Source organism: Candoia aspera, chromosome 4, assembly GCF_035149785.1.
Source record: "Candoia aspera isolate rCanAsp1 chromosome 4, rCanAsp1.hap2, whole genome shotgun sequence".
Taxonomy (NCBI): Eukaryota; Metazoa; Chordata; class Lepidosauria; order Squamata; family Boidae; genus Candoia; species Candoia aspera.
The window spans coordinates 100,898,451-100,917,020 of NC_086156.1; the positions used below are offsets into that span (position 1 = coordinate 100,898,451).

Genomic DNA, 18,570 nt, shown 5'->3' on the forward strand with positions numbered 1-18,570 from the left:
GTTCGCTGCCTTGAGTTATTAAATAAATAAGGTGGGATAAAAATTAAATAAAGTGTAAAACAATTCCAAATACTATTTTTACACCCCCACAAGAGAACCATCACAATGAAACGTGCAAATTAAATACATATTTGTATACATTGCCAAGATGTATGATACTTGTGGGAAGACAAAAGTTGAGGAGGCAGAACTGATGTTTCTTAATGGAAAAAGACCAGGTCAAAGTATTACCAGTGTCTTCTTTCAACCATCTCACTGAATAACTACAGAAAGACCACTGGTCTGATGCAGCTCCTCAGCTAGGTTCATCATCTTCCTCTTTAATGTTAACTTGAAGAATCTTGATTCTGTTCCTTCCCATCCAGAAGGACAGGGACATCAGATGAAAATGGCTGAAGTTGTTTTCAAAGAGGATTATCATCCTCAGAGCAGATGGGCTAACTGAAAAGGGGACCTGGCTCTTTCAGGAGAGGCAGGAGGCCACTGTCAGGGGCAGGATCCGTAATCAACTTCTGGATCTGAGAGAAAGAGAGAGGACAACAGCTGGGATATCGTCCAGAAGCTACTTGACCTGCTTTCTTTCAAGACAGTAGAAATTCACAAGGTAAGACCCAGGAACATAGATTCCCCCGGAGCCCTGCCAGAAGTTGTCACCAAACTGTAACTTCCATTGTGACTGAAGGAGATACATTACATTTAAAATAAGTCAGATAATTTCAGTCCTGGTACCATCCAGCTCCTGGAGGGTGGCCCCTAATAGTCTGTGGAAAGATGAGTATCACTCTCAATCCCTCCAAAAATGTGCTCCCAAGCAAAGGCAGTAAATGGTTTATTTCTGCCAGATCACATTCCCTTGGGCAGAGACACAGAACTGGTTTGTTCAGATTGAGATTTGCTTTGACCAGTTGGCGTCCTTTGGTCAACCATATTGTCTTACAGCTAGATAGAGATGAGGGCCCAGAGCCCAACAGGACGTCTCTAGGAATTCTGGTGGTTTCTTATCCTCCTTCTCTGTGCCCATGAGCATAGGAGGATATAAGAGACAGCAGAAAGAAGTGTGAGAAGGGTATGTTCTCCCCGCATCACTTGCCCATGATGATGCTGATCCGGACCAGGCCACTATGGATTTTTTAGTTTAATTATACTGTCAAAAAAGAAACATGGCCAGCCTGCCTGCTTCTGCAAAGGCGGCTGGGATACCACCAAAGATGGCTGCTCCTGATATCACTGGGGCAACTTCACACTGAGCTGATTAAATGCCACTGCTTCCCCAGGCGGCCATTTATAGAGAGGTGCTGGCCAATGGAAGCAGGTGAATGAAGCTGCAGCTTGGATGTGTGCAAAGAGGGCTAGAGAATTACCTCTCGGAAACGGGGGTGGGCCGCATCCCAGACAAGCTGCAGGATAAGTCCCTCACTGGTGGTAAGGAAAGCCCCGCTCTGACGCAATCTGGACAGAGCTACGATCCTGTCCACCTGGCTGAAAAAGGAAGGCAGAAAGAAAAGAACCCAATAAGGGATATGAGGAAAGGACAATGTGGGACCCTTTCTCTCCATCAGTCCCACTGATCACCTGCGAGAAGAGCAAGCATCCACCACGATGTGAACGTCCAGGCCTCGCTCCATGACATCCAAGGCAGTGCTCTAGATCCAAAATCAAAATGCAGTTTCTTTGACGGAGCATTCATTCCTGGGGTGGCACCCTCCAAAACTCAGCCACTCTCAGGGTTTGGCAACTCTCTCAGTTCCTCAACCATCTCCCAGAACTCCCCAATCAGCAGGCCCTCTTGGCTAGGAAATGCTGAGAAGTTTAGTACCAACACATGTCATGGAGATGACTGTGCTGGGTCCTCATTCCCACCGTGAATACACCCACGGGTGGCAATCTAGCTACCTGCATATAAGGCAGGCTTGCTTCCCCTTTAATTCCTAGGTTGTTGTTTATTCTTTTAGTCGCTTCCGATTCTTTGTGACTCTTCGTAATTCCTACGAGCAAATTAAATTCATGCCCATTTCTAAGTTCTACATTATTTGGCCTCCCTTTCTTAGCTTGAAAAAAAAATGAAGGACTTTGTTTTCCCCCAGGCTCCTCAGAATTTGAAACTATTCACCAGCTATACTGATTGAAGATTCAAAGGCAGGAGGAAACTGAGGTCTCCCCAGTTTTACTCTGGCACTTAATCACTGGTTTCAAACAACACATGTGATCATAGTTTAGTTAGCCACGGTGTACTGAATAAATTACAAGTGGCTAGATTCACACAACATGCTGAGTATATGCAACACATTAGGTCAAAATACAGTTTGCTTTTAATATGAATGAAACCTTTGCAAAGAAACAACCAAGCTCAGAGAATACCAAGAACCTAACAGTTCAACCCTGAGCTACATATAATCTCTTCTGTTGGTTTTAATACGTTGTATGAACCCAGACAGGATGGCTTATAAACATGGTTTACAGTTTAATGCTTTGGTGAATCCAGCCAAAGGTGATTAATTCAGTAAACTGTGGTTTAGCATGTTCTATGAAAACAGAAAACAGCTTAGTGCTGTTTGAACAAGGCTGATAATCCTGGTCTCTACTGATTTTGATAGAAATCTATCTACCTATCGTGATAGAAATCTGAAAAATAAATAAATAAATAAATAATTCTTCTATTTATTTGTCTGTTAAGTTTATAACCCACTTTTTCTCCAGGAATGCAAGGTGATTTAGTCTTCATTTTAACTCCACAATACTCCTTTGCAGAACGATTAAGACATGTCACACTGTAAGCCCTGCCCCAGGGGCAGAGTTTGCAGCATGATTTTTTTTGTTTGTTATTTTGACAAAAGGAGCAAGTTCCTTAAATTCCCATGCCCTTGTAAAAAACAATGGCTCAGGGAGACTAGCTCAAAGTCTTGACAGCTGAGGGTAATTTTAAACTTGGATCTCCCAAGTCTTAGTCCAAGACCTTAACTATACTACAGTGACTCGAATGAAAAGGGGGAGATACATACCCCATTGGGCTTCCTGCAGCAAAAGTGGTAGGGGAGCTGAGTTTACTAGCCTTGGGCATGACTGAGCATTTGTGAAAGCTGCATAGGTAACCCATCTACCCTGGCACCCAGTCTTGCGCCCTACCCCCAAAAGGCCAGGCTCCTGGTCTCCTACCATGATGCAAGCCTGTGTCTCGATCCCACACAGAAGCACGGATTTCAAGTTGGGAACAGATTCCATCTCCTTTTCCACCTCTGGAATAAGCATGCTGAAGCATGTTTTGGTGTATTTGGGGAATTCCTCCGCCCCCAGCTCTGGTACTGTTGGACCCAGACCCTTGGGGTATTGCTCAGTCACCACTGTGTGGATTTCCAGAGCCTTGGCAACCTGTGGGGAGACAGAATAGGGCCTTGGGGACGGATGAGGTGAAAGCAAGCTGGACTCATGGATTGTTTGGATGGAGGGCAGTGCTTTTCAGAAGCCGATTTTATGCTGACCCCTGGTGGCCATCTAAGAAATTATATAAGACACCTCGGCCTTGCTTTGATAGCTGTTTCCTGCAGGTGTTTCAGAGCCCCCCCCCCCAAATACATGCTGTGATGCCTGGTTTTGCCAGCGTTGACCGCAAATGCTAAGCATTCTTGCTAAACAGCTTCCAAGAGAGTGACTAAAATCTGGGCAATACCTACCTAAGGGTTATGGACTGGACACAGTCTTGGAGGCACCTGCTGGGTAGCATCCATAACAAGTGAAGCTCTATATCCTTATAACACCTGGATGAATTCTGGAACCCCTATTTAGAATCCTGAGCTTCTCTACTTTGGGTTTCTAATAACCAATCAAAACCAATTAGTGAAATAACTTATATTTTCCCCCTAACCCTTCATCTCTCTCTCCCCTGTCTCTTAGATCATGCCAAACTTCTCCATCCTTACCCTCCAGTGTTTACCTTCAACATCCGAGCTGCCACAGACACAATCTGGGGGAAGTAGCTGATGTTGGGGCGGAATTTCTCTTGCATGTCACACAGGAACAAGATGCTCGTTTTGGGAACCACTTTTCCAAGCCGTGCCAGTGACATTTCCAAGCTGAGGCCAGACTGAGATATTAGCAGATCCTGAAAGTTTCCTTTTGGTGTTTTATTCAATACATTTTGCTTGTTTTAAAGCCCTATAGTTTATTTTGGTAGCTTCAGCAAAGTCTATATGTATATATAAATAGTTATATACATAATGGGTTAGATCCAAATATAGTTGAACAAAACTAATTGAACTGCAATATTTAAATAGTATTGTAAATATTGTATTATTATATTTATTTATTCATCAAATTTCTAGGCCAATCAACTCTAAACCAATTCTGGGCCACTTCACAATTATTATTAGCCCAAATCAATCCATTGTAGGTTGGAAGAGCTCCTCACTGATAGCTATGGACCATAAGCTGCCATACTGGTCCAGTATGAGTTGGTATTTTTGGATTTCCCAGTCTAGGGCTGAGAGAGAGAGAAACTGACCCAAAGTCACTGGCCAGCTTCTGTGCTTAAGGGAAGACTAGAACCTGGTCTCCCCACTCCTAGTTCAGCACCTTAACTGCTCTACCACACTGATTCTCATAGACAGTGTTTCTCAACCTTGGCAATTCTAAGATGTGTAGACTTCAACTCCCAGAATTCCCCAGCCAGCATGCCAAGGTTGAGAAACACTGCTCATATAAATATCTCATTATTTGGATTTCAAGTCCCACAATTGCTCCATTTCAGATTTTCTGAAGTTTTCCATATTTTTGCCGGTGCATATTAACATAGCTTCACGTTGGTCCTACTGATACATAAAGGGAGTCAGACTGAACAAATATGATCAAAGTGTTTCATTTATTTTACTAACAGTCATCCAACATGCAACTCCCCCACCCCCCCTTTAGAATGTTTTAATTAAGAACTTTTCCTCAGGAACATCTTGAGTGCCATCCGTCCTGAGGGGCCCATCATCCGGCATTATATCATCAAGCATTTTATATTTTCTTCCCATGTGGTTTTCTTGGTAAAAAGACAGGAGTGGTTTACCACTGCCCTCTCCCTTTTGGGGGGAGATGGGCAGTGATAAAATTGGATAGATAGATAGATAGATAGATAGATAGATAGATAGATAGATAGATAATCAATCCCTAAAGTGATAATCAATTTCTAGCATCTTCCTATGTCGCTGCTGCCCAATATACAGTAGGTGCCTGCTTGCTTTAGTTGGGCAGCTGGGATGACCTTCACCCTTTGGATGACCCTGCTGGGAATATATATCCACGTTCTTTGCTCACCCCTCCCAGGAACACCCCTTCTCCCCCAATCCACAATGAGGCAGCACAGCAGGACTTGAGGGGAGTTGGAAGACCTGAAAGCCCAGGTTAGGGATAGATCATGATGGAGAAAATCTATCTATGTGGTCGCCAAGAGTCGACAGCAGCGTGATGGCATATAATCATCAAAAATCAGCTAAGAACTAACGCCCAAGCTTGCTGCTGCTTCCTACTTAAATAGGATCCCCCCCCCCCCAATACGCTTAACAGGGCTGTCATAGAAAAACGAAGAAACGTGAAAGCTAACAATTCTATCCGCAATCAGTTCAGGCTTCAACACCACACCATTCACACGAATGTTACCAATGCAAAACGGCGATCCCAAAGGGTCTGAGCCTTCCAGATTCTCAGGTTGGTTAGATCCCACGTGACCGCCTCACTTTGCTCAGCCCCTCCTACACATTTCACCCGCGACTTCGCCAACACCTCTTTTCGCTCTCCAGGGCCGCTGCGAGTTGTTAGCCAATCAGAAGCGGAATCTCCAACCCCCTCCGGCCACGCCTTCAGAACAGCTATGGGCAGGTGATCTGACTCTTAGGCGACGTTTTGTGTAATCGAACCCTTCCTCTCACTTCAGCCAATGGCGTCGCTCCTGCGGGGTTCCATGCGCTGCCGAAAGGTGACGTCACGTTCCAAAGTCCTGCTATCAGGAGGTCGGGAAAAATGTAGGTTTTGGGCCAATCTGATTGGCGGGAGGGGGGCGCGCCTGGAGTACAATACAGGGTACTGTACAGTACACGTACAGTACAGTACACGGATATGTGTTCGGAAATATATTATAGAATGCCCCAGGTTGGCTCTAGTTGATTTTAGACATTCTCCATGTGCTGCCTTTGAGATGCGGGGAACTGTGGATTGTGCCCTAGATTCTAGAAAGAATATCCAGTTAAAACTTCGCTTGAGGTGAATTATTGAAGTTGGCTTTTTTTCTGGCACCGTTTGCCTGGGAGTAAGCCGTATTGAACTCAGCTTCTGAGTGGAAACCGACTCCATAACAGTGGTATTTTCGATCATCCAAATTGCTGCCTTTCTTTTCACGGACAAACAATCAGTGCCAAAGCAATCATCTTCATCTACCTTGCGGATTGGACCCAGGAGAGGAAAGCAAGAAGGTAGTTATAGTGAGGGCACGGTTGGTATATTAAAGAAGTGAGAGGGAGCACCTTGCCCAAAGTTTTTCCTCCCAGACTTTGGACTAGAATACAAGCAAGTCTGTGTGGCTTCGGTCTTCCCCAGACTGGTGCCGTCCAGATGCACTTCAACATTTCCTCCAGGAACCTTGGGTCATGCTTGTGGGAGATTTGTACACCCATTTAAGGTCCAGAACTAAATCCAGGATATAAATAAATAAGTTTAGTCCCATATATCTGAAGATTCCCCTCAAATGCAGCTGGTTATCCCTCATCTGTCCATGACTCTGAAAGAGCGCTCAATCAGTACAATGAAAAGAGACTATTTATATATGAACATAGCAGTAACACATGATGAGACAAGTCTAAATGACAAAAATCATACTGGCTGGAAATGGTAGGAGTTCTTAAGAACATTAGCAGAGCCTTGCTGGGTCAGGCTGAGGCCCATTTAGTCCAATTTAATTTACAAAGGGCAACCAGGTGCCTCATTCAAGCATCCCTCTCAAGCTCTTCTGCAGCTGGCATTTGATGCTATGCAGTCCCCTTTTATGAGTCAAGCCAGTTGACTTACACATTAATTATGTGCTATGTGAAGTAGTTTCTTTCTTTTGCTCTAAACCTCCCAGTTAGCTTCCGTGGGTTAAACATTTCCCCTGTCCACTTTCTCCGTGCCAGGCATAATTTTGTATGCTTCGATTGTGTCCTTCAGTTGCCTTTTTTCTAAGCTGAGGAGTGAGTCCCAGATGTTATGATGATGATTATGTGCCATCAAGTCAGTGTCGACCCTTAGAGGCCACATAGATGGGTTTTCTCTAAGAGGATCTGTCCCCAACCTTGTTTTCCAATGGTGCACACATTGCCACTGTAATTAAGTCCATCCACCTTGCCGCTGGTTGTCCTCTTTCCAGATGTTCTAGCCCTCTGGAGAAGATAGTTGTACTCTTCTCCATTTTTTTTCCTATGTTCCTTTTCAGATGTGGCGATCAGAACAGGAATCCAGATATGCATATATAATAGATTTGTAATAAGGGTGTTACAATTTTTGCATTTTTATTTTCAAGCTCTTTTCTAATGGTTTCTAGCCTGAAATTTGCATTTTTCACGGCTGCTATACACCAAGCTGACATCTTCATTGAGTTATTCATTATGACCCCAATATCTTTTTTCTGGATAGTTGCAGACCATCCCCATCATTGTGAATGTGCAGGTAGGGGAGGTTGCTCTAACAACATGCCTCACTTTACACTTACTGAAACTGAACTGCATTTGCCCTTTGATCATTCCCCCAGCTTAAAGAGAACTTTCTGGAGCAGTTCACAATCGCTTTTAATTTTTACCACCCTGAATAATTTAGTATCATCCACAAACTTGGCCAGCTCACTGCCTACCCTTGTCAGTATAATTTATATCTGTTAAAAAGCATCAGCCCTCCACAGAGAAAATTGTCCATTTAGTTCTACTGTTTGCTGGTCCCATCTCAGAAAAGGGCAGATCCTTTTATTCCATAACCAGTATGTTTATTTAAGAGTCTTTCTAAAGGAAATTGATGAAGGTTGTTTTTTTTAAATCCAGGAATATAGTGTTGTTGGGGTCACCTGCATCACTTCTCTTCAGTGCATCTGCATAGAATAATCCGGCTGGGGGATCCTCACAAGGATTCCCCAGCAAGAAAAAGCAGCATGAACACCAAACTGCTATGCCATACGATTAAAAAAAAACAACTGGTTACTGACAGTTTACTTTGTATGCATTAATTGTTCTAAGGTATCCTGCAGTATCTAAACTAAGACAATACCTTAGAATGCAGGCTGTGCATTTGTATTTGATTTTAGTTGAGCTTTTTATCTAATATGCCTTCTCTGCAGAGCCAGTTTGGTGTAGTGGTTAAGGCATCAGGCTAGAAACCAGGAGGCTGTAAGTTCTAGTCCTGCCTTAGGCACAAAGCCAGCTGGGTAACCTTGGGCCAGCCACTCTCTTTCAGCCCTGGGAAGGAGGCAATGGCAAACCACTTCTGAAAACCTTATGAAGAAAATTGCAGGGACTTGTCCAGGCAGTTACCAGGAGTCAATACTGAATCAAAGGCACACACGCACACACAAAAACTCGGACACGATTGAACGGATTAACAAAAAAAGCCTTCTAGCATAAATCATAGTGCAAAACATACCTGCAATAAATCAAGCAGTTTTCAAAGATTAGGAATGTGCATTGGCACACACCACTCCAGAAGGGGTCTAATGAGCTGGTGGATTAAGAACAGATTCTTATGTTGGTTTTGTAACCTCTTAATCTAATGTCCTAAGTATCCATTGTCCTCTGAGCAGTTTCAGAAACAGGGTGGAGACAGCGAGGGATGGTAGCAAAGATGCTTTAACAAAGTGCTAAGAATCACTGAACTTTTTGTGAAAATACGGTAATCTTGTGAATGTGAATTAGTAAGATCTTTAGTAACGTACACTGTAGTCTAAGTAAGAAATGCAGTGATGCTAAATATAGTAGCATCACAGGCCCTTTGGTACCAATCTGTTTTTGTCTTATCCAGAATGGGAACGCCACAAATATAGCTGCTGGGAACAGCATTGAGAGAAAGCTTTATTGCCTTTGGCCTTGAGCATCTGTACAAAAATCAGGTTGTAAATCTAATAAATAAATACAAACCTTTAGAAGAATCCTTTTCTCTGAGCTAGCAAGGCTGGTCCTCTCACAGTTTGCCAAATTCAAAAGACAGCAATTCCAGTATAAGGGGAAAGACCAGCCATAGTGCCTAATGGTCCCCCATCGTTAGGCACTATGGCTGGTCTTTCACCTTATGGATGAGTAGATGAGGGCCACAGAAGCATGCCAGAGACTGCATTCCCCAAAACAGGGCAGTCCAGCATAAAATCAAATTTTGATTTAATTAGCATTTAATTATGGTTACACTGATTACTCCCCGCATATTTAGTATTTCCCTTTTCTGCCACGTTAAAAAGTTTCTATGGAGTTCTGTGACCTTGATAATAAAAAAAAATATTACAGTTGGGAAATAACTCTCAAAGGAGCGTTGACGGCTGCAGCATGTGCATCTTTGCACTTGGCCTTCCATGGACTGTAATACCAATTGTTTCCTGTCTAAGGAAATTTTATTTATTTATTTATTTATTTATCAAGCTTTATCACTGCCCATCTCCCTCCCAAGGAGGGACTCTGGGTGATTAAAAGCTTATAGTCAGCCTCTTGCCAATTTGGATCTTCCAGATCTGCTGGCACTGAATTCCCAGACCATATTGGGGATCCTCTTGTTGAGTAGAACTATGGGATCTAGCCCCAATCCTGTCCCAGCAGTTTCTAACGAGCGAAGAGCAGAACCCTCTATGAAGGTGATATATTTATCAAAAAGCAGAGTCTCAGGTTCAGTTCTTGACTCCCCTAGTGTAAAGGATCAAGTGGAAAGCAGTGTGAAAGGTTTTCTCAATCTGAGACTATGGAGCAGTGTTTCTCAACCTTGGCAACTTTCAGATGTGGGGACTTCAACTCCCAGAATTCCCCACATCTGAAAGTTGCCAAGGTTGAGAAACACTGCTATGGAGGGTTGCAGCTGGTTGGTAGAGGCAGGAGTGGGTTACATGAATTATTGGTAGGATATACGCATTGTGCTTATTGTCCACTGAACAAAGGCCCACCAGCAAGATTCAGATAAACCACTACACCAAGTTCACACAAGCCAAGACCAAGCAACCACATAATGGCTTGGCACAAACCCAGCCTATGTCTGAGCATCGAGCTGAAAGGTGTCCTTTCAGCCTTTGGGTCTGGCCCCCATCTCAGTGCAAGAATCCAAAGAGAGAATCTGTGATTTGGGGGACTATCCAGCTCCTGCTTTTGAACACTTCCAGGAAAAGGGAGTTCATCTCATCTTCTGGTTTCCAGTCCTCTGATCATTCTTGTTGCCTTTTTACCTGTACCAATCCATCTGAATAATTTCTAAAATGTTGTGCCCAGTACAGGACAGTCTCAATGCTTGAAAGTGAGGCCTAACTAAATGCAGACCGGTGATCTGGTAAGAAGAAACTTTATATATTCCAAAAGAACAGAAACAAAGAAAGAGTATAGGTAGTCCTCGACTTACAATCATAATTAGGACTGGAACTTCCATTGCTAAGCGAGACAGTTGTTAAGTGAATCACGCCCGATTTTACCTTTTTTGCTTCAGTCATTAAGTGAATCACCATGGTCAATAAACAAATCACCACGTTTATTAAGCGAATTTGGCTTCCCCCATTGACTTTGCTTGTCGGAAGCCAGCTGGGAAGGTTGCAAATGGCGATCACATGATCCCAGAACACTACAACTGTTGTAAATGCGAGCTGGTTGCCAATTACCTGAATTTTGATCATGTGACTGCAGGGATGCTACAACCATAAGTGCAAGGACTGGTCATAAGTCACTTTTTCCAGCACCATCATAACTTTGAACGGTCACTAAACAAATGGTCGTAAATCAAGGATTACCTGTAGTTCAAATAATTAACACTGCCTCCCCACTTGGAATATTCCAAGCCAGGTGAGTTAGAAATTTTGGGAGCTCTAATCGCAGTATTGGGTTATACCCAATATGGTGTCCCCCATATGGAGGGCACCATATTGGCTAAACTGAAATAGAGACGCAGCCATTTCTATCCCAGGTCCAGGGCCGCAACTAAGGGGGGACAAATGGGGCATGTGCCCCGGGTGCCGCACTGGGGGGGTGCGCCAAAATGAGCACTGGGGGGGTGCGCCAAAATGGGCATGGAATCCATGTTTGCCCCGGGTGACACAGATCCTAGTTATGGCCCTGCCCAGGTCATTGGATAGCCCTGGTTCCAGAGGCATAGCTAGCAGATTTTTTAACAGAAATCTCTGTAATTCCATCTTCTTCTTCTTTGTAGCGTTATTCCCGCACTATGGCAGGGTCCACTTGTTGGCATAAAATTTCTGTAATTCCATCACCGTGTATGAAATCTTCAATAAACCAAACATTGTAACAACATTAAAAATAAAATCAGAACCCAAATAAATGTACATACAAAAGCCTGGTTATCTGAGATGAGCTTTTAATAGAAGTCATACTTTTTCTTAGAAAGTACTTTTTTTTTCCTTTTTTAACAAAACAAAACAAAAAGGAGCAGGGTGTTTGCTATGGCCCTTTACATCAGAATAAGAAAATTCCAAACAGAATCCAAACAGCAAAGAAAAGAGAGAAGGAGAGACAAAAATATTTTAAAAAATGCAAACCCACTGGGTTTGAAGTAAAACGATGTTGTTCAGAAGGGGAAAAAAAACTTCTGCTAGAAACAAAATAATAAGACAGAATTAAAACAAATTAAGACAAGAAACTACCATGCCAAAAATATATATAAATATAAATATATATATATATATATAGAAGGCAGGCCCACCTCCAGAGCCAATTCCTAGTCCCAGAGAAGCACATACCTCTGGATGTGTTACTATGAGTCCAAGCTAAGATTTGCAAACCCTTAGTAGTGAACTCTTAAGTGCAGAATTAGGCTGGGTTTGTGTTTATTTTTTGCCTTGCTACCCATTTGTTGCTACTTTATAAAAGGTGCACATAATATTAAGGTTCAATCCACCCTTTATACCAAGTTGCACATGGGAAATACTTTGAACACACTAAAGTGCTGTGTAAGTGCTGGATATATTAGGTTTGCGATTGGTATTTTATACACTTACCTTGGAGTAAGCCCCCGCTAACACACAGTCTTGCTTCTGAGTAAACATGCATAGGATTGGACTGCAATGTCTCAAACTTGGGGCACACCAAGTAACAGTGAACTGTAGTCTTGTCCAATAAATAAAGGAGTGTGCAACGAGCGTGGCATGGAACGTGCATCACTGCCAAGGAACTAAAATCAGAAGCTGCAGTGAGCAAAACCAGAGGGCTCTTCATTTGTCTTCCTTACACATCTTACCACAAGGGCTGCATCGTACAATAGACACTGTTTTCCTACACGGAAGCAGGGGCTGCTTCTGAAGATGGATTGCAAGAGAGGCTAATCACGCAGTTTTTACAATAAGTGTTTTTCCTCACATGCTGGCTATCTATGTGTTGGAGACAACTTAAGGTGCGAAACAGCACTACATCTCCACAGAGAGGCAAAGAAACTTGTTCCTAAAATAAGTGAATTGCAAGTATTGATGAGACTTTATTGCAAGCATGAAGCAAATAATCTGTTTGGGCAAATCAGCTCCTAATCTTGGCTCCATTATGCAGAAATGCCCTGTTGGGTTAGAATTATATAATGTTGAACTCCATCTCTCTTACTCTAAAGCCTAATGTTTGAATTTGGGTCAGGTGGTGGTGGAGAATTTGGATTTTTATTTTGGTAAGGAGCTGTGTAGCTAGCAGAAATAGCTTCAGGTGTGAAAGCAGATGATTGTAATACAAGGGACAAAAGTAGCTGCAAGGGACAGGAGCAACAGCATCTGAAGATCAGAAGAAAGAAATGGAGGCACACCATGGATTCTTTTTAAGGTGTATCCCTACTTGGTTAGATGCTTGTCATCTTTTTTTATTTTTTGAGGGGAAAGCAATTAATGCAAGGACAGACCCTTCAGAACCATGGATGTCCACAAGGAAGGGCAAGTGATGTTATCTGTGTCATTTTGATTTCGCTGCAGCTTCTACTGGATGCTTATGTTCAGAACCCAAATTCAACATTGGTTGCATATAAAATTCTACACATGTGCAATTAAACAAGGTGAAGTAAGAAGAGCCTTCTCCAATCTGATTCCCCACCCCCACCCCCCCACCCACCCCAAATGCACTGTCATCCCAAAACAAGAGGCAGTCTTCAGGTTGAGAAAGGGTAGGCTAGGATACAATTTTGGGCTTGTCCTGGTTATTGAATCTAACAGGGTTTGCAAATCCTAACTTTCTTGTCATAGTGGGTTTTTTTAAATCACCCATCACCACTAAAGCCGTTTCAGCAGTACTGGGGGCAAAGGATGAGGAGGTGAGAGATCAAAGTGCTCTTTGGCTGCTGGCCATGATATGCAGAGAAGATGGCATCCAAGTCCCCAATCGGAACAGAAAAGGCAAGCTGAGATGAATGGTTTCCAGTTCATTTACTCCTGTTGGCCCAGACTTGGGTGGGTTCTAGCAGCAAATGGAGATTCAAAATCATGCCAGCAAGCCAAGTCTGCTGGAAGAAGCAGAGATGATCAATTCTGGACATCCTCCATGTGAAGGAACCTGAGAAGCCTTTGCAGCTCATCCTCTCCCCAGGAGCAGGGAGCACAAAACTAGGATTGAGATGAAGCAGGGAGGTGTGGGGTCAGGGATTGCAGAGGGCAACCCAGGCACAGCTGCCTCTCAGTAGGGCGTAGGGGGTCTCTGTGGAAAAGCTGGATGCATCTCAGTGCCAGCAGCGTTGCCCAAGAAGCCACAGCACAGTGGGAGAGGGCCATCCATTTCCACCCTCCACTGTGTCCACGAACCACTTGGCTGCCCCATTTCCTTTCTGACCGTGGGCTAGGATTCTTTTGCATGTTCAGACTAGAGTTGGGGAAAGAGGAAGAAAACGGCTGGGGACTAAAGGTGCAAGAGAAAACAATGGCTATTTGAGTTGGGACGTTTCAATTAAGAAGAACAGAGTGAAAATCCAGACCCCACGTTTTCCTTCTCCCCCAATTTTCCACCCCTCAGGGGTGACTGGTATTAAAGTGCAGCTGGACACAAAGAGATTGCTGGGAGATCCAAGATTGCAAGTGGGGAGAAGGGAGGGGGGAGTGTTTTTTCTTTACAGATGTCAGACATGGAGCAAGGCGAGGGTTCCTATCCTCTCCCACCCCAAATCCACCCCATCCAAACTGGGGTCTGACTCTTCCCGTTTATTGAGTTTGGGCTGGCTCTTCAGCAGCAGGTACTGGTGACTGGCCTTGGGAGGGCACCAGGGGCTGGGAAGGCTGGTGGTTTGTAGATGGGGAGTCACTCTCCGGGTCCTCTGTCTCCTCATCCGAGACACCATCAAGACGGAAAACCTGCCGCACGGTACGGGTGGTGAAGCTCAGAGGCGTGCGTCTGCGAACGGGATAGCAGAGAAGAGAGATGCTGTGGTTATGTCCCAGCACTCAGCCTGAGCTAGCATCCTGCATATAAGCTGGACTTGCCCTTCGTATAACACAAAGACATCACCACCACCACCACCACCGCCCCATATAGGATTCACTCCATTAGCTAAGCCAGGACTAGAGAAGGCGAAGAGTGACTCGTAAGTGAACACCCAACATTTTTGGGGCGGTATCGTGTTTTTATTTTTTTGCTCTTGCCAAGTTGGAAGAAGCTAGAAGTGTTTCACCTACAGGGTGTGCCCAAATCTGTACAAACTCTTAGCACGGCTCCAGTTATTCAGCTTAAAGCCACAGCCCGTCAAGCTGCCAACGCCAAGCAAAGCAGGGCACACACCAGAGAGATGCATTGCAATGCCACTGCCATCTGCATTTAGAGGGCACCGTGGCCAAATCAATCTCATTCAGTCCTGAAAGTTCACAGCAGTGTAGGTCCCTAACTGCCTGCTTGTCCCACTAATGTTACTCTCCCATCCAGCTTCTCGGGGGGATCCAGGGATGCTTGGGCTTCTGTTTCTGATAGCCGCAGCACCGTTTGCATGGCGCACTCTAACATTAGAACACCCAGCTGTCTCCATAGGCAAGATTCTTGTATATATCCTCAGAGGTCCCGCCTGTTCAGCACAGGCTTAAATCTCTTTATTTAAGAACGTTCTGCAGCTCTTGCCTCCGACTGCTTTCTGTTCAACACAGTAATACACAGGTAAGTTTTTCATGAGTTCATCGTGTGTGCGTGCATGTGTGCCTATGTAATAACTAGTTCCATTTTTGTCTTTTTTTATGTGGAATTGTGCTATTTCATAAGAAAAAAAGAGGAAGCCGGTAATTAAGGCATCACTTTATCTTCTGTAAGAGAGATGATTAATGCTGAGAGGTAATTGATTACTAATGTTGTGCCAGGTTGCATGTTAAGCAATTAAGAGGTTTCAAGAAAGAAGCTTCTAAAGAAAGGCTCAGTAGCCCCCAAAATATGTAAGCATACCTTGACAGTCTGTGCTAAATGGGCTATTACTGTTATTACATTTAGGGACACCCCCCAAAAAATCAGATGTGAAACAAAAAAGAATATATGAATACCTCAGAATATAACAGAGGAAAACATGTTATATGTATTTTTAAAACTTGGGGGGCAAAGGTTAGCAACTCTACCTGAATGTAGAGATACAATTTTTCTCTGGCCTTTTTTACGAAGTTACAGTATCTCAACTTAGAGACTTAACTCTGCCCTTGATTTATTTGGAAACACACTAAGGCAGCTCTGGCTTTTGTTTTTCGTAACAGGCTTTTAGGATAATGCCAGTATTTAAAGAAAAATGCTATTAAACTTTATGTTATGTACATGCACTGATCTATAAAACCCCCCAATCCAAACAGTTTTCAAGCAATGCACACAAGTTTAAGTATGTTCTTTTAAGTTATTAGTATGGTAGTTACCAACTGTATGGTGCCAAGAATATCACTGCCACTGGCACCCCACTGCCTCACTGTTTCCCACCCATCTCCATGCATTTTGACTCCGAACCCTCAAACTGCTAATGCTTTCTGTTGTTTTTCAGTTGGGAAAAGGGTGTGAGGATATGGCTATTGGCAGGTAGCCACAAAGCCAAAAGAGACGCATTGTTCTTTGGGAAGGGGGAAAATGTCTTTGCCTGTGGAATACCTTTCCTCTGTGAGCACACTTGGTCTGAAATCGCCAGATTTCAGAGAAAAGCAGCACTTACCACAATCACAAGGGCCCTTGCTACTTACTTGAGCAGTGTTTCTCAACCTCAGCAACTTTAAGCTGAGTGGACTTGAACTCCAATTCCGGGAGTTCAAGTCCACGCAGCTTAAAGTTGCTGAGGTTGGGAAACACTTTACAAGAGAGAAGCCACAAAGGATAGCTAGCACAAGCCTACTCAGCATTTTTGTATCCCTACCTTTGCTGGGATAGCTAGACACAGCTAGAAGCTCACACAGATAGCAAGCTCTCTGCCCCCTCCTGCTACGGTACAAGCATTCCCTTGGCCTGGGGATCAGAGCTGCCAGACACATCAAGCAAGCACTCCAGCTCTTTTTGCTGAGGGCCAAAACAGACATCGACTATTGGCGCTCCGGGCCTGGCAAAACGTGAAAGAGCCCACAAATCGAATTGATCTGTACAGCGGGGCTGAAGGAGGAAGTGCTTAAATCTTACTCCCTGTGCCATTGCCCAGTCCAAAAGTGTCTCCCAGCTGCTATTAGCATTGGGGAAACCGGGGGGGGGGGGGGTCTAGTGACAGCGGAGAACCCCAAAGACTTGGGTTCAAATCTCCACTCAGCCATGAAGACTGCCCACTTAGCTCTCTTCACGGGTTGTGGAGAAGCTAAAGCAGGGTGTGTGAAACAAATTCAAGAACCAAGCATGCCATCCTCAATTTCTTGAAAAGTGGGCAAGAAAGCAAATAAGGAGAAGATTGGGAAATACTGGAAATGTCATGTAGAAGCCACGTGATCTTCCAACGTTGCAGTACAGTAATGTTTGTGAATCTGTGTGTGTGCGTGTATGTACGCAAACGTTATGGACTGCAGCTCAGCAGTACAGCACAGACGTCATACACGGAAAGTCCCAAATTCAGTTCCTGATACCTACAATTGAAAAAGGATCTTTTCTCTCCTGAGGATGTCCACTCACAGCCTGAGAAAACTGGATTTAGTGTAGCTAGACAAATAACCTCTCTCACATGAGACGTTTTCCTTACACAAGGGAAAGAATTAAGCACCCCTTCCTCCAGTCATAAATTGGGTGTACCCTACAGCTACATTTTGTGCTAACAAATAAGAACAGGAGGCCACCAAATCATGGATCTCTGCTGTCAAGTCTGTTTTAACTCTGACTGAGAACAGTGAAGCTGAGTTTCTGTGCTGCAAGTGCACACCCACACATATACAATCCCACCTCAAAACTGCACAACACACACATGCAGAACTGGGGGGGGGGGAGTGAGAACATACTTTCGTTGGCGTCGTTCTAACTTGCTGTTGTGTCGAGAAAAAGATGAAATGGAAGAGAGAGAGAGAGGAAAAAAGGAAAGACGCAAACATGAACACATGATCTGGAAAGAACACCATACTGAAAGAGGAACAGAAGTATCAAAAAGTAAACGAGACGGGAGTGATGTAGATAATTCAGGTTCTTGGGCAGAAGAATCGCTGCTTTAGATCAGGGTTTCTCAACCAGGATTCCGCGAGAAGTCACTGGGGGTTCCCTGGGAGATCACGGTTTATTTAAAAAATTATTTCTAATTCGGGCAACTTCACATTAAAGAGGTAAGTTTCATTCTTTAGTTTAAGAACACTGTTAGTGCATATATCCAGGCCTACACATGAAACGAATGTAATGATTTTGTAACTTCTGGCCTATATTTGAGCCTGAATGGGCAGGGGTTCCCTGAGGCCTGAAAAATATTTCAAGGGTTCCTCCAGGGCCAGAAGGTTGAGAAAGGCTGCTTTAGAAAGAGACTTGTCTAGAAACAGTGGTTAATTTGGGGTGGGGTGAGGACTTAAGTGGTTATGGAATTAGCCTCTCACTTAAGGGAAGGTGTGCAGAATCACCACAGCACCAGATTTAAAAAATGGCTGCAGTCAGGGGAATTATACCACCTCATTTTTCATGAAGGCACACTCTTCTCTGCTTAACACATCCAGCACTCCCAGCATAATGTTGCCAAGACAGAGTGCTGAATTTGAACCAGAGCAGTCTAAGTTCAAATCAAGCATGGTTGAGCATAAATCTCAGTGACCAACCTTAATCCAGCCACCATCTTTCAGTTTGGTCAATCTCACGGGGTTTTATGAACTCCTTGGAGAAACAGCAGCATACCAATGTTCCTTATAAAGCTACTGTCACATCAAAATACATTTCAGGCTCCCTAAGGATGAGAATATGGCTGCTGATGCCCCTTCCGTGGGATAAGAATAAAGCAGAAAACCCTTTAGATCTTACATTCTCGGTAAAAATCTTAGAGAAAACTGGAAGG

The 18,570-nt window shown here is 43.8% G+C and overlaps 2 protein-coding genes across 8 annotated transcripts in view; both read right to left on the bottom strand.

Annotated features, from left to right (window-relative positions):
• Positions 1–108: 108 nt before the first annotated feature.
• ISOC2 (isochorismatase domain containing 2) lies at positions 109–5,855 on the bottom strand. 3 transcript variants are annotated; one of them, XM_063301246.1, is made up of 6 exons: positions 5,758–5,855; positions 3,929–4,180; positions 3,154–3,366; positions 1,573–1,643; positions 1,362–1,479; positions 109–518 (listed from the first exon to the last, which is right to left on the bottom strand). In XM_063301246.1, the coding sequence occupies exons 2-6, from the start codon at positions 4,058–4,060 to the stop codon at positions 438–440; spliced, it is 615 nt and encodes a 204-aa protein (XP_063157316.1). In that variant the 5' UTR covers positions 4,061–4,180; positions 5,758–5,855; the 3' UTR covers positions 109–437. The 3 variants fall into 3 exon arrangements, with proteins under 3 accessions (XP_063157316.1, XP_063157317.1, XP_063157315.1); XM_063301247.1 differs by lacking the exon at positions 5,758–5,855 and adding an exon at positions 5,635–5,751 and having other exon boundaries at positions 3,929–4,096; XM_063301245.1 differs by lacking the exon at positions 5,758–5,855 and adding an exon at positions 5,635–5,751.
• A 7,696-nt stretch (positions 5,856–13,551) lies between these two features.
• LOC134495671 (myosin-10-like) overlaps positions 13,552–18,570 on the bottom strand; it is a 54,849-nt gene continuing 49,830 nt past the window's right edge. For 3 of the 5 annotated variants that reach the window (XM_063301253.1, XM_063301251.1, XM_063301248.1), the window contains one exon: positions 13,552–14,525. In XM_063301253.1, coding sequence (XP_063157323.1) covers positions 14,336–14,525 — 190 coding nt within the window. In that variant the 3' untranslated portion in view covers positions 13,552–14,335. Of the gene's footprint in view, positions 14,526–17,545; positions 17,570–18,570 lie in introns of all 5 variants that reach the window. The other 2 variants (XM_063301250.1, XM_063301249.1) reach the window with 1 other exon arrangement.

Coding starts and splice junctions, on each gene's coding strand:
- ISOC2 (XM_063301246.1), bottom strand. CDS start 4,060: ATGTCACTGGCACGGCTTGGAAAAGTGGTTCCCAAAACGAGCATCTTG. Junction 3,367..3,928: donor TGGCAGCTCGGATGTTGAAG/GTAAACACTGGA, acceptor GTCTCCCCACAG/GTTGCCAAGGCTCTGGAAAT. Junction 519..1,361: donor CCCACCCCCGTTTCCGAGAG/GTAATTCTCTAG, acceptor TCTTTCTCTCAG/ATCCAGAAGTTGATTACGGA.